The sequence below is a fragment of the Juglans regia genome, chromosome 14, assembly GCF_001411555.2.
Source record: "Juglans regia cultivar Chandler chromosome 14, Walnut 2.0, whole genome shotgun sequence".
Taxonomy (NCBI): Eukaryota; Viridiplantae; Streptophyta; class Magnoliopsida; order Fagales; family Juglandaceae; genus Juglans; species Juglans regia.
The window spans coordinates 18,748,581-18,765,878 of record NC_049914.1 but is presented as its reverse complement, the minus strand read 5'-3'; the positions used below and the strand labels follow the sequence as shown (position 1 = coordinate 18,765,878).

The window sequence follows — 17,298 nt, the reverse complement described above, 5'->3', positions numbered from 1 at the left end:
CACCTGGTTGTCATGGGTAGGGGTGTGCAGAATTCCGAGAATTCCGACTCCGTCCGACCTCCGCTCCGATGCCGACTCCGACGGAGTCGGAGTTGTCGGAATTCGGAGTCGGAATTCGGAGCTACTCCGAATAATTATTCGGAGTCGGAGTCGGAGTCGGAGCTCGAAGGAGCTCCGACTCCGACTCCGAATTTTTTTTTAAAACCCAGCTCCAAAACAACGTCGTTTTGAAGCTGGGTTTAAAAAAAAAATTTTTGAACGACACCGTTCCACTTAATATGGAACGGCGTCGTTCCATATTTCCAAGTTGAAGGGGCTTCTTCTTCACGTCAAGCGTCCTCTTCCTTTTCTTCTTCTTCTTCTTCCTTCTTCCTTCTTCACTTCTTCTTCCTCCTTCACTTCTCTCTCGCGTCTCCCGTCCCAGTGACTGAACCAGTGAACCAGTGAAGTTCAGAACACCGTTCGTCGTTGCTCCTCCCTGCCGCCGTCCCTCTGTTCAGCTTCCAGCCTTCCAGCCTTCCACCTAAATTTATGAGCCCTAAATTTAATTCAAGCACGTCTCTTATGAATTGGAGCCAGTAGTTGTGATTCTTGTGATTCTTGTGTATTGAATATTGAATATAGTCCCCAACACGGCGCTCAAAAACATGAATTTTACATTGTTTTGAAGACTTGCGCTCGAGCGATGTGTCGAGCGCAAGTCGAGCGCACGTTGTTTTGAACATTGGCTCGAGCGATATGTCGAGCGGAAGTCAAGCGAACCTCTCTGGAAGAGTTCTGCTCGAGCGCTACGTCGAGCGCTCATCGAGCGAACCTCTCTGGAAGGTTCTGCTCGAGCGCTACGTCGAGCGCTCATCGAGCGAACCTCTCTGGAAGGGTTCTGCTCGAGCGCTACGTCGAGCGCTCATCGAGCGAAACTCTCTGTATGGATTCTGCTCGAGCGCGACGTCGAGCGCAGGTCGAGCGATCCTCTCTGTATGGATTCTGCTCGAGCGCCACGTCGAGCGAACCTCTCTGTATGAGTTCTGCTCGAGCGCCACTTCGAGCGCACATCGAGCGAACCTTTCTGGATGGGTTCTGCTCGAGCGCTATGTCGAGCGCACGTCGAGCGAACCTCTCTGTATGGCTCTTGCTCGAGCGCACGTCGAGCACACGTCGAGCGAACCCATCTGGATGGGTTCGTCTGAGTCAAGCGCACATCAACCGAACCTCAATGTAATAATACATCGATACATGTATTATTATGATACAATAATACATGTCCTATTGTATAATACAATAGCCTAGTTTATTTTTAAACTAATTTTTTGCTTCTAATTTAATTTTTTCAGCTTCATTGATTGTGATATGGATCCTAGACATAGTGGAGATGATCGTCCACAAGGGGATGTGGCGGATGCCAATGCTACAACTCCTACACCGGTGGGTACTTCCACCCCTAGAGCCACATCTAGGGCAGCTACATCTAGAGCTACATCTAGCAGCTACATCTTGTGCGAGTAGTCGACTCCCACTCCCAGTTGATATAGAGGATGAAGATATGTTCAACGAGGAAGAGGAGATGCCCATTGAGCAAGATCAACCACCACGACCTTCTAAAAAGAGGTCGTGGACATGGGAGCATTTCACCAAAATTCCTGGTGAAATTGCGAACCCAGTGGCAAGATGTCATTATTGTGGATCACTTTGTGGATGCCATTCGAAGAAGCAAGGTACCAGTGTGTTGATAGCACATCTAAATGGTTGCCAACGATATAAGATAGCGAAGGGATTGCAAGCCACTGATCAGACCAACCTCAGTTACCAAACTTCTACAGCCACTGATGGTACACAGACTAAGAAATTGGTCATCCCTCAATACAGTGAGAAGATGTTGAGGGACATGCTTGCAGAGATGATAATTACTGATGAGATGCCATTTACCACAGTCGAGAAAAGAGGCTTTCGAAAGTTTCTAAATTTTGTTGAGCCACGATTTCCCATTCCATCACGGTATACAGTGATGCGAGATTGTATGAAGAGGCATGCGAAGGACAAGGAGGAGATGAGGAAGATGTTTATTACCACTGGCCAAAGAGTGTCTTTTACGACTGACACATGGACTTCCATACAGAACGTCTGCTACATGTGTATCACGGCACACTACATTGACAGTGAGTGGATTTTGCATAAAAAAATTATTGGTTTTAAAGAAATTGTGGATCATAAAGGTGCATCCATTGGGGCGAAGATGGATGATTGTTTAAAGGACTGGGGAATTCGAAAAGTGCTGTGTATTACAGTTGACAATGCCAGTGCGAATGAAACAGCAATTGATTGGTTTAAGCGGAACACGACGGTGAGAGATGATGTCATTCGGGCCCACGAGTTTATTCACGTTCGATGCTGTGCTCATATCATTAACCTCATAGTTGTTGAGGGATTAAAAGAGGTTCATGATTCCATAACCCGAGTCCGCAACATTGTACGATATGTGAGGGGTTCCCCTCAAAGGCTTGCCAAGTTTAAGGCAATAGCAGAAGATTTGAAGATTGAATGTTCTAGTATGCTGTGCTTGGACGTTCCGACTCGATGGAATTCTACATACATGATGTTGGATGTGGCACAGAAGTACCAAAAAGCATTCGAGCGGATGGAGGTCGAGGATGGGGGCCTGAGGTATGCTTTGTTGGAGCCAGCAGGACAGGGGCTCGGTGCGCCAGACGCACATGATTGGACCAGTGTGAGTTATTTTGTTGAATTTTTAAGAACTTTTTATGAGATAACCATGCGACTATCTGGATCCAAATATACGACTGCGAACTCATTTTTCAGTGAGCTCTCAGAGCTTCACTTCCAGTTGGAAAATAGTTGTACTGACTCTGCTGGATTGTTATCTGATATGGCTACGAGGATGAAGATCAAATATGATAAATATTGGGGGAATATTGAGAAGATAAATAGATTGCTATTTGTGGCTGTGATCCTTGACCCTCGAGTTAAGTTGGCCGTTCTAGAATTTTGGGTAAATTCCGTCCTCGGGGCAGTGAAGGCTGGAGAGTTTATTAGATTGCTAAAAAGTGATGTTGATGACTTATATCATCACTACAGTACTAGTGCTCAGCCTTCATCCGCAGTTGGTAGCTCCTCACATTCGAGGCCGACAGGATCGACAGTTCCCTCAGGTGATACTGACCCATCTGTAGGGGTTAGAGGCAATCGTGTCATACGGCAGTATCATCAACTCATGTCAACAAGGAATATTATGCATTGTACATCTGAGGTTGAACGATATTTTATGGAAGCTGTCGAGGCACCTAGTGATGTATTTCAGTTATTAACTTGGTGGAAAGTTAATTCCACCAAGTATCCAGTCCTTTCCCGTGTGGCCCGAGATGTGCTAGCCATTCCTGTCACTACGGTTGCCTCAGAGTCGGCATTTAGCACTGGAGGTCGCGTGTTGGATGCTTATCGGAGTTCATTGTCACCGTCAACCGTGGAGGCCCTCGTTTGCACACAGAATTGGATAAGTGAAACGCCCATTGGACTAGATACCGTTGGCGTTGATGCCGAGAGCTATAGGCTTGAATCAGGTAAGTTTATATGCTTTTTAATGATGATTTAATTATTTTTAATGTTTCTAACTTCTACTTTTTATGATTTTATAGATCTAATTGTGAACCCTAACATAATTACCGATGATTGAGAGTTTGGAACGGACGCTACTTGAGAGTTGTGATGGAGTTGAGAGAACCTCATTTCTTGGTAAGAATCAAATTATTCTTTTACCGTATATAATTTTTTATTATCAATTTTTTTTCATCTATTGATTGCTATTTTCTATCTTCATTTCAGGCGTGACCAATGGAACATTGGGGTTTGAGTGAAACCCGTGTTTAATTTTTATGTAATTATATTTCAAGACTGAGTCATATTGTTATTACGTTATAAATGAGACTGTTATAACTTATGGCTGCATCATACATGTTATTTACTTTTTAAACTATTTATATAGTTATATTTATGTACTTATATCCCGAGCAAATACGTGGGATAAGTACTCTTTATTCTATAATTTCTATTAGTACTTATCCATCATCTCTCAAAAGTTTATAATTTATTATCCAACTGAAATTAATCGAATTATACAAATTCGTACCATCATTCTTTTCTATAAAATTTTAAATTTGTGTAATTTTCAACTCATGAGTCATGAGCACTTTTAATGCTAAATTTCAGGCGGACATAAAACAAATTAAAGATATAATCAAAATTCAGTAACAAAATCAGAACGAATATTTAAATTATTGAAAACTCTTGAATAAACTAAATATTTGTAGATGGTTAACTTTTAAAAAAATATATATATGTTGCCCACTATCTGAAACGAAATTGAACAACAAAATTTAAATAATAATAATAAAAAAAAAATTCTGAAATTGAGTTCGGAGTCGGAGCTCCGACCTCCGTTCGGAACTCCCTCCGAACTCCAGTCGGAGATCCGATCGGAAGTCGGAGCTCCGACCTCCGTTCGGAGCTCCGATCGGAGGTCGGAGCTCCGACATCCGATCGGAATCGGACTCCGACTACGTTCGGAGTCGGAGTCGGAGGAAAGTTTTGGCTCCGAATCCGGTCGGAGTCGGAGGTCGGAAATGACAACTCCGACTCCGTCGGAGTCGGAGCCCACCCCTAGTCATGGGTGTACTATCTCTAGTCCTATTTATTTATGAGAAAAGATATTTATAATTATAAATTATATAATTATCGCGTAATTATTTTTAAAAAAATAAATAGAATATGAGATTTATATAAAAAAAATTAATATTTTAATAATAAACTCTACTTATTGTCAAAATGATTATGCGGTGGTTCTACAATTTATAATTATATATAGAATTACTCTTTATTTATTTATTATATTTTTCATAAAACTACGCTATTATTATAAAATTTGTTTTCCTTTTCTTTTAAACGATTTTAATTTATTTTCTTAAAAAAATTAAGGTTTGCACATGTTAGTTTGTAATTAGCCATGTGTTTAGTTAAAACATTGATAGAAGGAAAAAATAGCAACGGTTTTATTTCTAGTTAACTCAGACTACAGGGGCTAAACCTAAGTGAGGTGTAGCCGGGAGTGTATGAGCAGATTTCCTTATAACTTTCTAAAAGAAAACTTTTCTTCTTCTTCTTCTTCTTCATCTTCTTCTTCTTCTTTTTGTTTTCTATTTTAAAACTTGGATGATCGAACTTATTATGTCAATTTAATTAGTTTTATGTAGGGCTGGGCTCCGACTCCGACGAAGTCGGAGTTGTCGTTTCCGACCTCCGACTCCGACAAGAGTCGGAGCCCAATTGTTACTCCAACTCTGACTACGAACTGGAGTCGGACAGTTTATTTCTCTGCATTTCTAATAGAGAGGTTCGCTCGACGTGCGCTCGACGTGGCGCTCGAGCGGAATCCATATAGAGAGGTTTGCTGGTATTGTGCTCGACTCAGCGCTCGAGCAGAACTCATCTAGAGAGGTTCGCTCGACGTGCGCTCGACGTGGCGCTAGAGCAGAACTCTTCCAGAGAGGTTCGCTCGACTTGCGCTCGACATGTCGCTCGAGCCAATGTTCCAAAAAAAAATCGAAGTGGAGCTCCGATTCCGACTCCGACTCCGATTATCTATTCGGAGCTACTCCGAATTCCGACGACTCCGTCAGAGTTGGAGTCGGAGCAGAAGTCGGGCAGAGTCGAAATTTTCAGAATTTTGCACACCCCTAGTTTTATGCTTTTCTTATTTGTACTACATGTCTATCATTCTCGTGACTTGAGAAGTCACGTCAACATTTTTATTAAAGAATTAATGAAAATGTTAACATGTGGATTGTAATAGTCCAATATAAATTTAATAATGAAATTTTTATAGGTTTTAAGAATCTTGTAAAAATTCTATAAGTTTTTACGAATTGACCAATTGCATAGATTTTAATCTATCAGTATAATTAGTATTGACACTCACTATGGTGCAAGAAGCGCAATTTTATTTATTTATGATAGTTAGAAGTGTTAGAATGCGATATGGTCTGCGTCATTAGACTCAATTGATTATTTAGGATTTTATGACACAATAATTCTATTTTCAGTTTTCGAACGAAATACTTGTTCGAAAACACTTTTTTTTTTGAAGTACTTCGGGTTTGAATTTTTATAAAAGAATTGCACAGTTAGTTTAGTATTTATATTTAGAATTTTTCAGTGCAAAGTTTATTTTTTACTTTCATAGTGTGAATAGTAACCTCAATAGTAGCACCTAGTGGAATCACAATGTGTCATGTGTCAGGATTAGGAGGCTTCACCAGAGGTGGACTAATTAGAGACGGTCGATTAGACAGCAATGGCACGACACGGAGCTCATAGCCTCGATGCTCTAATTTATCATTAGTATTATGGCATCTTTGATTGAGTTGTGCGAGCTACTTAATAGATTAGTCTAGTAGTTGCTTTAGTTCATGTTTGTACTTAAGGAGCTTGGTCTTTAGTATTCTTATGATTACAAATCTTTTGGACTTATGTTGTAATAAAAAAGGTCTATCACTTTAATGTCTATGGATTATGTTTTTAAGTATTTGAGATATATTTAGTTTGGTGCATAGTATTGCTCAAGAAAGAAAGAAAAAAATTATCCGTTCCGAATATTACATATTTTTATATGCAGGTAATCTTGTGATGCATGTCCTGACACTTCAAATGTTCGTCCGATCCCAAGCGAAAATCTAAGGGCGTCACATGGATTCTCCTCCCCTACCCCCTTCTCCATGAATCTCCTTCATTCTCTCTTTAGCCTCTAAGTTGTCTTCGTGTTCGTTGCCATTGCCGTCATCGTAGACAGTTCTCTCAAATGCTGTCTTCCATTTTTACTCTCAATGGTAAGAATCTCGATGGAGTTGTGGCTGTTTTGGATGAAATTTTGGAAGAAATTTTCTAATTTCGATGGAGCATGAGATTTTTTTGAATGGAGGATGGGATTAGTTAAATGTTGTGACTCTATGAAGTTGGTTTTGTATGATGGAATGAAGTTAGGGTTTTAGAAATCTAATTTGGGGATGAAATTTGAAACCCTAATTCAGATTCATCCCCAAATAAGAAACCCAGATTTGAAACTTATATTGATGTTATCAATCTAGTTCAGAGTTACAATCCCAAAACCCCAATTTATATTAGGTTTTCGGATTAAACCCTAATATAAATTGGGTTTCAATTCAAAACCCAAATATAAATTGGGGTTCCATATTGAGACTGTATTGTTTGATTAGGGTTTCCAATTGAAGCCCTAAATTAGATTGGGGTTTTATAAATTGGGGTTTTAAATTGAAACCCTAAGCTAGATTGGGATCTAAATTGAGACCCCTATCTAGCTTAGGGTTTCAAATTGAGATCTCAATATGAAACACTAATCAAGTGTGATTTTGTGATTTTTGTTTATTTTAAAAACCTAAAATAGTTGATACTTTGCATCATGTCAGGTGTTTGATAGTTGATAAGTTCTATTAATAGTGGTGATTGTGTTAATGTCGGTAATGATAATACTTTTCCAAGTCCAAACACTAGCACTAGTGTTATGACCCACACACCTACCCTTACCCATACACCCATGGATCCACCAAAGGAAAAAACCATCTCTATCATGTCAGAACTTTTTTACAAAATTTGATAGTGGTGACCCCAATGACGCACAAGAAAAATGTTATTATTGTTGTGTTGTTTATGATTGTCTCTATGAACTACACCACACTTCCAAGTTGAAAAATCATTTAGAAGAATAGTGCATAATAGTCCTAGTAAGACGTTGAGTCCTTGAAAAAAAATCAATCTATGTTGTAGATTTGGACTTAAAAGGATGGCGGATGGGAGTAGATGGAGTAATACATTGAAGGGATTTGTAAAGTTAGACCCGGAGAGATGTAGAAGGTCTTTAACTCATGTGATCATAATTGATGAGCTACCGTGATGGGAACCAAGGTGAGAGTTTTCAAATTGATTGTGAGTTCAAGAGATACCATTCCCGCAGGTTCATATCATACCATTTCAATTTGCGGAGGGTGAAGGGTTCCAAGCCTACTCTAAGGACTTGGAACCTAGGTTTAACATTCATTTTTGTCACACGATGGTGAAAGATTTTCTTAAAATATATGGGCTAGAGAAGAATTTGTTAAAATATTTAAAGAATGGTCGTAGAGTTTGGCTCACCACTTATACATGGACAATGGTCCAAGTTTTGAACTACATGTGTTTAACTGATCATTTTTGTAGACAGTGATTGGAGGTTACACAAAAAGACTCTTCAATTTTGTTTAATCAACAATCACAAAGGTGACACCATTGGAAAGGAGGTGGAGTCCAGAATAAAGGAGTAGGGTTTGAAGCGAGTAGTGACAATAACAACGAACAATGCCTGGTCTAATGATACTGCACTTGAGTATTCGAAAAATAGGGTCAGAGAGGGAAATATGTTCATATTGGGTGATGAGTTTTTGCATGTTCGATGTTGTGCACACTATCAATCTTATTGTGACTAATGGTTTGAAAGATGTTCATGAGTCGGTTGCAAGAGTAAGAAATGCAATGGGGCTTGCGAGATCTTCACCGACTAGACTTGAGAAATTCAAGACCTTTGTACATGTTGCGGGTCTTGAATGTAAGAAAATATTGTGTCTTGATGTTTCTACAAAATAGAACTCAACTTTTTTTATGTTGAAAATTGCCAAACAATATAGAAAGGCCTTTGATGCCATGGGAGATGAGGACCTGCAATATGTTCGTCACATGCAATATGCCATGGTAGATCAAGGCAGACCAAAGATATGGATTGGGGGAATATCCGAGTCTTTGTAGAATTCTTGAGGCTTTTTTATGGTGTCACATGCATCATTTCTTGTTCTTTATATGTAACATCAAATGAATATTACCAACAAGTTTTTCAGGTAAAGGAGAAATTAGATGTAATGTGTGAAAGTGTTAATCCTACTTTACGTATTATGACATTGAACATGAGGCTCAAATATGAGAAAATTTGAAAGATTTGAGTAGGATTAACATTTTGCTATATATTGTTATTGTTCTTGACCTACAGTACAAAATAGATTAAATGTTGTATGGGTTGGAAAATACTAGCGGGAATGGATGTGGCAGATCAACTTGTGTTAAAGGTTAAAGACACCATCAATAGGTTGTATGATGACTTGGCTGCATTCATGGTGTTTAATATAAGGGTTTCACCATCCACCGCTTCACCTCCTCCTAAAGCCGGTAAGCAGAAAAAGTGAAAGTGGGATATGAGGTTTGACGATACATGAACTTCGGAAGTGTTTAAACTGTCAATTAGTCTTGGAAAGATACTTGTCGGCAAAGTTACCCCCATATGTTGAGGAATTTGATAATTTAGGTTGGTGGAATATAAATATCGTCAAGTATCATGTCCTTAGAGAAATAACCAACAATATTTTGACCATCCCTATTTCTACCATAGTCTCAGAGTCCGCATGTAGTTCTGATGGTGCATATTAGATCAATTTAAGAGTTTGTTGTTTCCTAACACTGTGGAGGCTTTATTACATTTAGAATTGGATTAAAGAAAAGTCAACTCAAGATTTAGGAGATGGTGACTTTTGCTAAGAGTTACGAATAAGAGCATGTTGATTGGAAGCGCTTGCTTATATAGATTGTTTTATATTTATTTGACAAACTTAATTTTGATTTCAATTGTTGTAGCGACAAGTTCGGAAAAAAAGACTGAATCTCTCAATCTACTTCAACCACACATTAATATTTTGATACACCATTGGCTTGTTAATTTATTTTTTTATAATTTGTACTTGTGTTATTATTTTTTCCTAATTGAAGCTCTTTTCTTTTTGAGACATCATATCCTCATTTTCATCCTCTTTTTTTTTTTTTTTTCAGATTTTATTTAACACTAGAGTTAAAGGGACTAAATTTGTCAAATGGATTTGTTACAAGCATTTCCTTGAGCGCTGAATGGCGGGGGTGGCTGGCTGCCCGGCTTGCTGGGGGCGGGTAGCAGGCCTAGTTACAAGCATTTCTAAGAAGATAAACAAGAATAAATATCCCTAACAGGTATTTGTGTTCTTTTATTTTCCCCCATGATATTGGATAAACGTCCACCTCTCTAAGCATTAGTAAAGCCTTTTAGTTTTTATTAATGCATATGATTTTCTACACAATTCAATTTTCAACCAATGTTACCTAAATTTTAGAGAAAGTTGAAGAACTTATAAATGAACTCTTGATGGATAAAATTACTTTGTCGCACTACAGATAGCTTTTGATTCCTAAGTTTGTGGAGTTTTTTTTTTTCATCAATAACAAAATAAGGTAAGAAAAAGTGGGAAGGGAAAATACCAATACCAAGTTTCAAAAATCAAGGTGCTAACATTGACACTCTTAAAAGTTACTGTTTATTACATAATAGTTTAAAGTGCTCAACTATTTAAGAACTTTACCTATTCTTCACTAATTATGCTACCAAAACCTCCTCCAAAGATTGCCGTATATCTTATGAATGTATCATCAAATACAACATTTTCCTCAAAAATTAACACTAGATTTGAAAATGGCAGCTTGCAATGGAAAGAAAACCTTTCATGAAAACATATAATTAAAATACAGCAAACTCATGGAGAAGATAGATGAAAAAAAATAGCTATGAGGTTTCTTCAGAAGCAGTTACCATCGATGCCAAGTCCAACTCTTCATCGGAGTCAATAACATCTTCATAGTCATAATAGGCATTCGCCTGCATTAGATCATATATTCAGAGCACATTTATTATGCTAAATCAAAAGAGAGCAAGCTAGGAATCAGTACCACTGGGAATAAAATAATTATTCTTACTCATTCATTTAGCTTTAACATGGAATAACACTTGTAATTACTCCATTATATTCATATATTAATTTCCATATAAATTTGAAAGGGTAAATATTAAGAAATACATAACAAAATATACTACAATACAAATATAATATTATACAAGGATAAACTATATTATACAATACAGATATAATATTATACCTAATCTATTCTAGGTTTTATTCTGCATATCTAAATCTTGACAAAGAAAACAAAAACATTCTGCTATGATAAGGTAAAAACGATCAATCAAATATGTGATAAATGAGCAAAAGTGTCCACTTATGATGGAGCCTTGCTACTTTCTTTTATCCCTAAATGTCTAGGAAACTTTTGCAGATCCAAAATCATCCTTGTTTTTCCTATTCTATAAATGTGTAATATCCAATACCTGCGGTCTAGGAGAAATTGCTTCAAAGGTATGAAATTTTGGATGATCAAAATTCGGGGCTTCCAGAACAATGTATGCCCCCTTATTTTTGTACCTCTTCTCTGTTGCCTGCATGGTATAGAAGACAAATGTGGGACAGATTACAAATGCTGTAGCAAACAATCTGAACGACTTAAAATTGTGTTATTGCGAACATTCTGTAATGATGGCATAAACCATTCTTCCTTATTATGATTCCAGTCAACCCAAAGACAAAACTAGTGAGTTGGAATTCCTTCACGCCAACTTTTAAACAAAACCAAGAAATTTAGGAATCATTCGGGAAAATTAACCAATCATAGCTGATCTGACAGGCATAAGACCATGTTTGTTCAACTCCCTTTCCCCCTTGTTAAAGATAATAATATTTTCTCATTATTTACCTTCTCCATTAATGAAGATAGTACCCACTAAACAGTTGGAGATTCCCTTTCACCATTTTGCAAGCTATCTAGATGTACATGCTAGGCAGTGAGATATTTTCTGCCTTGCAAAAAGTGAGAATAGCTTTCTATAGTTTATACCAGCAAAACTTATAAAAAAAAAAATAGTTTATAACAGCAGTTCTGAATGTATTATCAGACAAAGATGTCCATTCACAATGATCAAGTAACAATCACATTACAAAGTATTGCTGCATATTGATATTGTGGTTGCATATTTAAGGAAGCCCAAAAGATAAAAAGATTCAACACAAATTCGATCTTAAACTTTTAAAGGCCGAATAAAGGGGAATAGGAATAAAGCATAATGCCACATGAAATGATAGGAATGGTATCCAACTCAAATTCACAAAGATTTGTATTTGTATGTACAAGTTTATAAAAATAAGACCACAGAATTTGGGTGGGGGCCATTGTTTGTAACGGGGCTTGTTTGGGGAGTGAGATGAGATGAGAATTTTGTGAATAGTAGTAAGATAGTTTGTGAATAGTAGTGAAATAGTTTGAGTTGAGTATTTTTTAGGTTTTGGGAAAGGAGAGAAAAAAGGTTGAATAAAAAATATTATAAAGTTAAAATATTGTAATAATATAGTTTTATAATATATTTTTTTTTTTTTGGATTTGAAAAAGTTGAAATTATTTTTTATTTTTTATTTAAAAGTTTGAAAAAGTTGTAATGATTAATTTGAAAATTTTGTATTTGAATTATGTTTGGGAATAAAATGGGATGAGATGAAATGAGATCAGATAGAATGAGATGAAATGAGATCAGATGAGAATTTTGCGTCTCATCTAAGGTCCCAAACCTGCCGTGTCCATGACTTTTTACTATCGTTTGTAAACTCTAGTTAGATATTTCTCATGTATACTCCCTGTATACTTGGGTTTTGCCTACTTTTATGAATAAAATACTTTGATTACCGATCAAAAATAAAATAAAATAAGACTACACAATGCAAGAAGGTTTAGAATTCTGAATTTTCATATAAATGAGTAATTCCATTATCTTTAAAGGCACACTCAACTATGAATATTATAGCTGGAAGAATATGCCGTTTGCCAAAACTAATTAATGCTATTGCTAAATATGCCATTAGGCACCACCCTATACTTTAAAGTAGCTTAAAATTTCATTCTAACTGCTAAACAATGCATCAAAATATTTCATTACGAAAAAGTTCGAGAATGCCATATCTTGTGATTATCATTAATTATATTTAAAAAAAAAAAAAACTCCTGATTATCAAGAAACATAAATCTGATGTTCACCAGTTTGCTTTAAACTGTGGAAAATGATAGGGATCCCACTGGAGCTCCCGCTCCATTTTCTTTTTTTTTTCTTTTTTTACTTAGTGATTAAGAAAGTGTTGTTTAATAATATTGTGAATTTTCTTTTTTTTTTTTAAATATTTAAAATTGTTAAAAAAATGATGTGAAAAAAAAAACTTGAGTTTTTTTCACATATTGTTTACACTTTTAAACATTTTTTAAAAAAAGAAGAAAATTCATAATATTTTTAAACAACACTTTCTTAATCACTAAGGAAAAAAAAAGGAGCGGGAACTCCCAGCGGGATCCCTAGCATTGTCCTTAAACTATATATTCATAGAGGTCGACAATCTACATGTGGGTATATATTCACAATGATCAATCCCATCTTGATCAAGTTTCTGGTCCCAGCCGCCATAATAATTTATATAATCAAGGAAAATGAAGACAATGTTTTACTCTCCACAGTAAACAGAAGACCAAGTGATAATGAGATCCTCAACATTTTGATGATTGCACAAGGAAGACTTCCCATATGGAAAACAATTAGCTGTATATGCAATAGCAAAGAAATTTGTACGTCAACGAAGTTAAAACTTCCACTCAGGCTTCATACAAAAGTAAAAAATATAGAAACCATCTTCAAGTAAAGACACTAGAAATGCATATAGATATAAAAGCATGAAATATACACCGGGCAACAACTAATATAACATTTCGATTCAATATAAACCTGAAATTGCGGGTAGTCTGGAGCACTAAACAGTGTAATCAGTTTCCCAGATTCCACAACATGATCTACGGTATAACCTTCTTCCATTCCTCCAAAGCCAGGCCTTTTTTCTCTTGCATCAGGGCCTTCATGTGACCTGATGATTAACTGGCACAAAAACAATAAATGATGATCCAAATTGTTTTTGCACTTTAGATGCCAGTAAGTTCTGGTAAAAGATAACTAACACAGACAGATAAGTTAACATGAAAACAAAAGCAAGTATAAAGAAAATCTTCAAAAGGTTTGAATTATGGAGTAACAACACAAAAAATAACCAGCTATTACTTGTTACTCCACTTTCAAAGAACAAGTTTGTTTATTTCAAAGCAATACAGAGCACAAAAACCATTTTGTGTGCATAATCTTCCATAAAACACCATAACCATTGAAAACAAGAAAAAAAGAAAGGAATTGCCAAACAACTTCAGACCAAATGGCATATCCCTTCAGAAAAGAATTAACGGGTGGAGCAAAAAGTTGCAAGGTCAATCTCACAGATACAAGGGAATTTATTTACCAATCTAGATAAGAACATCAAAGAGTTATATTATAGTTTCATTCTTCATGAAATCAAAAGTGGCAAACTGCAGTTCCCAAGATCCGAAGCCATAACAATAATTACTACATGTTGATATAGATAACTAACACGCTAATGAAAAGGGAAAGTACAAGTCAAGAATATTAATGCTGTTAGGTACTTCTTTGTATTTATGAAGAGAAATAAAATGATAGAAGTTAGAATATACTATTTAGAAATATAGATAAACAATCAAAATACAACTTGCCCATGATGAGGGATATTACAATGTTAGCCAAGTCAGCTTTAGGTTTAAAATGATATCACCTTGAGATTGAACCTTTTGAGGAAGTCTTCAGTGCAATCGGGACCCCACAATAGTCCAATGCCTCGCTCAGTATTTGGAGAAAGACCGGGTTTCGTTGATGGGTCTGACCATAGCACATCACCAGGAATTAGATTCAAGCCTTCCCATGGAGGATCAAGAACTGACCTTCGAGCCTTAGATAATTCTTCCAAAGAACCAAGTGCTAAAGGCTTCGGTTCAGAGTTGAAACTTAATCTACGATTCTTCTTCCCTTTTGATCTCTTGGATGGGGTCATAGAAACACTACGGAAAAGACCTCCATGAGCGGTATATACACGTCCAGCTATAATAGAAGCCAAAGGAAGCCCTTCAAAGCATCCCAAACATTTCCGATAGACATGCTTACCTTTATCTCCATACTTTGTCAACACTTCCTTCTCAAAGCCATAAACAGAGGTGCAATACTTGGATTCATGATTTCCACGGAGAAGATATACTCTATGTGGCATAAAGACCTAGGCAGAGCATCATCCCATAATATACAATCTGATTAATAACTATATATTGACACCTTTTAAATAAAAGAAGCACGTTACCTAATTTATGATAAATGCAAGGAAAATCCATAGTTGGGAACAGAGTTTGATCCTACAATATCTAACCCATCAAACTAAGGTCAATTCAATGGAGAAATTCCGCAGTGCAAAACCTTTATACACCATACATTGTCCCATACAGTTTTTTATGTTAAAAAAATCAACAAAAGATTGAAAATCATGTACATTTATTTGCCACTTTATTTCTCAGACGAGCCGATTAAATAGTCGAATTATAGAACGCCACCAGAGTAAAGCACCAAAAAAACAAAAACCAAAAACCAAAAAATAAGTAAATGGAATCCTATAAATAAGAACCATATTACTTTAAACGAATTAAGAATCAGTAAAGGAATTGCGTGGATTTAGAAATTACAACTTAGAAAAGGAAGAAATTAGAAGCAGACAACTTGGCAATTATCTGAAAGCATTCAACAAGAGCCACCTGATTTGATACGGAAGTGGAGCGTGGCAAATATGAGAAATTCAAGCATATTTCAGATACTTGTTATATAAATAGATATACCTTCATTGCCAACAAAATAAGGAAGGTCTCGAGGCCCCAAGCGCCTCTGTCGACATAATCACCGTTGAAGACGAAGAAGCGATTTTCAGAGGGGAATCCAGCGTCTTGGAGAAGAAAGAGAAGATCATGCAACTGGCCGTGAAGGTCCCCCACGACCACGACGGAGGAAGCGGCGGCGGCGGCGGCACTGGATTCGTGTTCAGGGTCTATTGTGAGGCAGTTGGGCTCCTTGTGGAGGATCTTGGACGCGGTGAGAACCAAAGAGTCAAAGACCGGAACGGGAAGGACGGAGGGAAAATCTGTCGGAGGTAGATCCTTGGACGACCGATCGAAGACGGACATGAGATTCCGGACCCAATCTAGATCCACCTTGCCATCAGAAGGCCACGTTAGTGGTGTCCGTATCGGATTCGTATCGGAGAAATCTCGGCCTCCACCATCAGGGTTCGCATGTAATAACCACATTTCAACCAGGAAAAGTAAATAACAAGGATATGAAAATCAAAAAATTAAATGAAATAATAAGGCGCACATTTTCGCTCTTCAGAGAAGGCTGACTTTTCAGATTTTATTCAAACTAACACTTGCTTTAATCCATTTTCCCGAGACGGATGCCCAAATCCAGGACCTACTAAATTCCTTGTCACGGCAGTAAACAGTTGACCATAGAGTCTAGGAAAACTAGTTCGCGTATTTTGTTTTCTTATTTTTTTAAAACTTTGAATGAATAAAAATTAGCTATGAAATGATGAAAAAATGAAAAAAAAAAAATATGAAAAGTGAAAAGAAATTAAAAGACATTGGTAGGGGTGGAAGAAAAAATTGAAAAAATTCGAACTAATCGGTTCGGTCCGATTCACAATCGATTGAAAATTGGTTCGGACGGACCGAACCAAATAATTACTAACTTATATCATGCTTTTGGACAGACCGAACCAAATATATATATTTTTAATTTTTAATATTATACATATTATAAAATTAATATAATATGACGTTTTAATCTTATTATTTATGCTTTCTTGATATAAACTTACTCTTAAACATGAATATGAATATTAAGTTAGTAATATGTCATTATTTATTCTTATATATTAAGTTACATACTTACATCTATAATATGATATTTATTTAAACATATAAAAGCAGTGTTCATGATATCCAAGTTGGCTTCCATTCCATATTTGTCAATTATGCATTAAATAACGACCAAACAAAGTGAGATGTGACATTCCAAATTTCGAAAATGTTGCACGCCTCTATTATACGTATGAAGAGTTGCCTATATGCTCTTTTTTCGCTCACATTGAGTCTTTCCCCCATGCATCTTGATCTTCTTCCTCAAGCTATGGTTGCCGCAACCACCACGGAATTCCACACACGGAACAATAGCCCATCCACGTAAATCACCACACCCAGCCACTGCCACAGAAGAGCCCAGCCCAAAACAGAACCTAGTGTCACGTCTCGTGGTGCCCATCGAACCAGACCACCACATGTAGCCCACGTTGCCACAGGAGCCGCCCAACAAACCACCACCAC

The 17,298-nt window shown here is 36.9% G+C and overlaps 1 protein-coding gene across 1 annotated transcript; it reads right to left on the bottom strand.

Annotated features, from left to right (window-relative positions):
- Positions 1–10,393: 10,393 nt before the first annotated feature.
- On the bottom strand, positions 10,394–16,359 carry LOC109014017 (serine/threonine-protein phosphatase 7). Its single transcript, XM_018996318.2, has 5 exons — positions 15,757–16,359; positions 14,655–15,149; positions 13,769–13,915; positions 11,285–11,392; positions 10,394–10,777 (listed from the first exon to the last, which is right to left on the bottom strand). Exons 1-5 carry the CDS (start codon positions 16,219–16,221, stop codon positions 10,685–10,687), a joined length of 1,308 nt encoding a protein of 435 aa, XP_018851863.1. The 5' UTR covers positions 16,222–16,359; the 3' UTR covers positions 10,394–10,684.
- Positions 16,360–17,298: the final 939 nt, after the last annotated feature.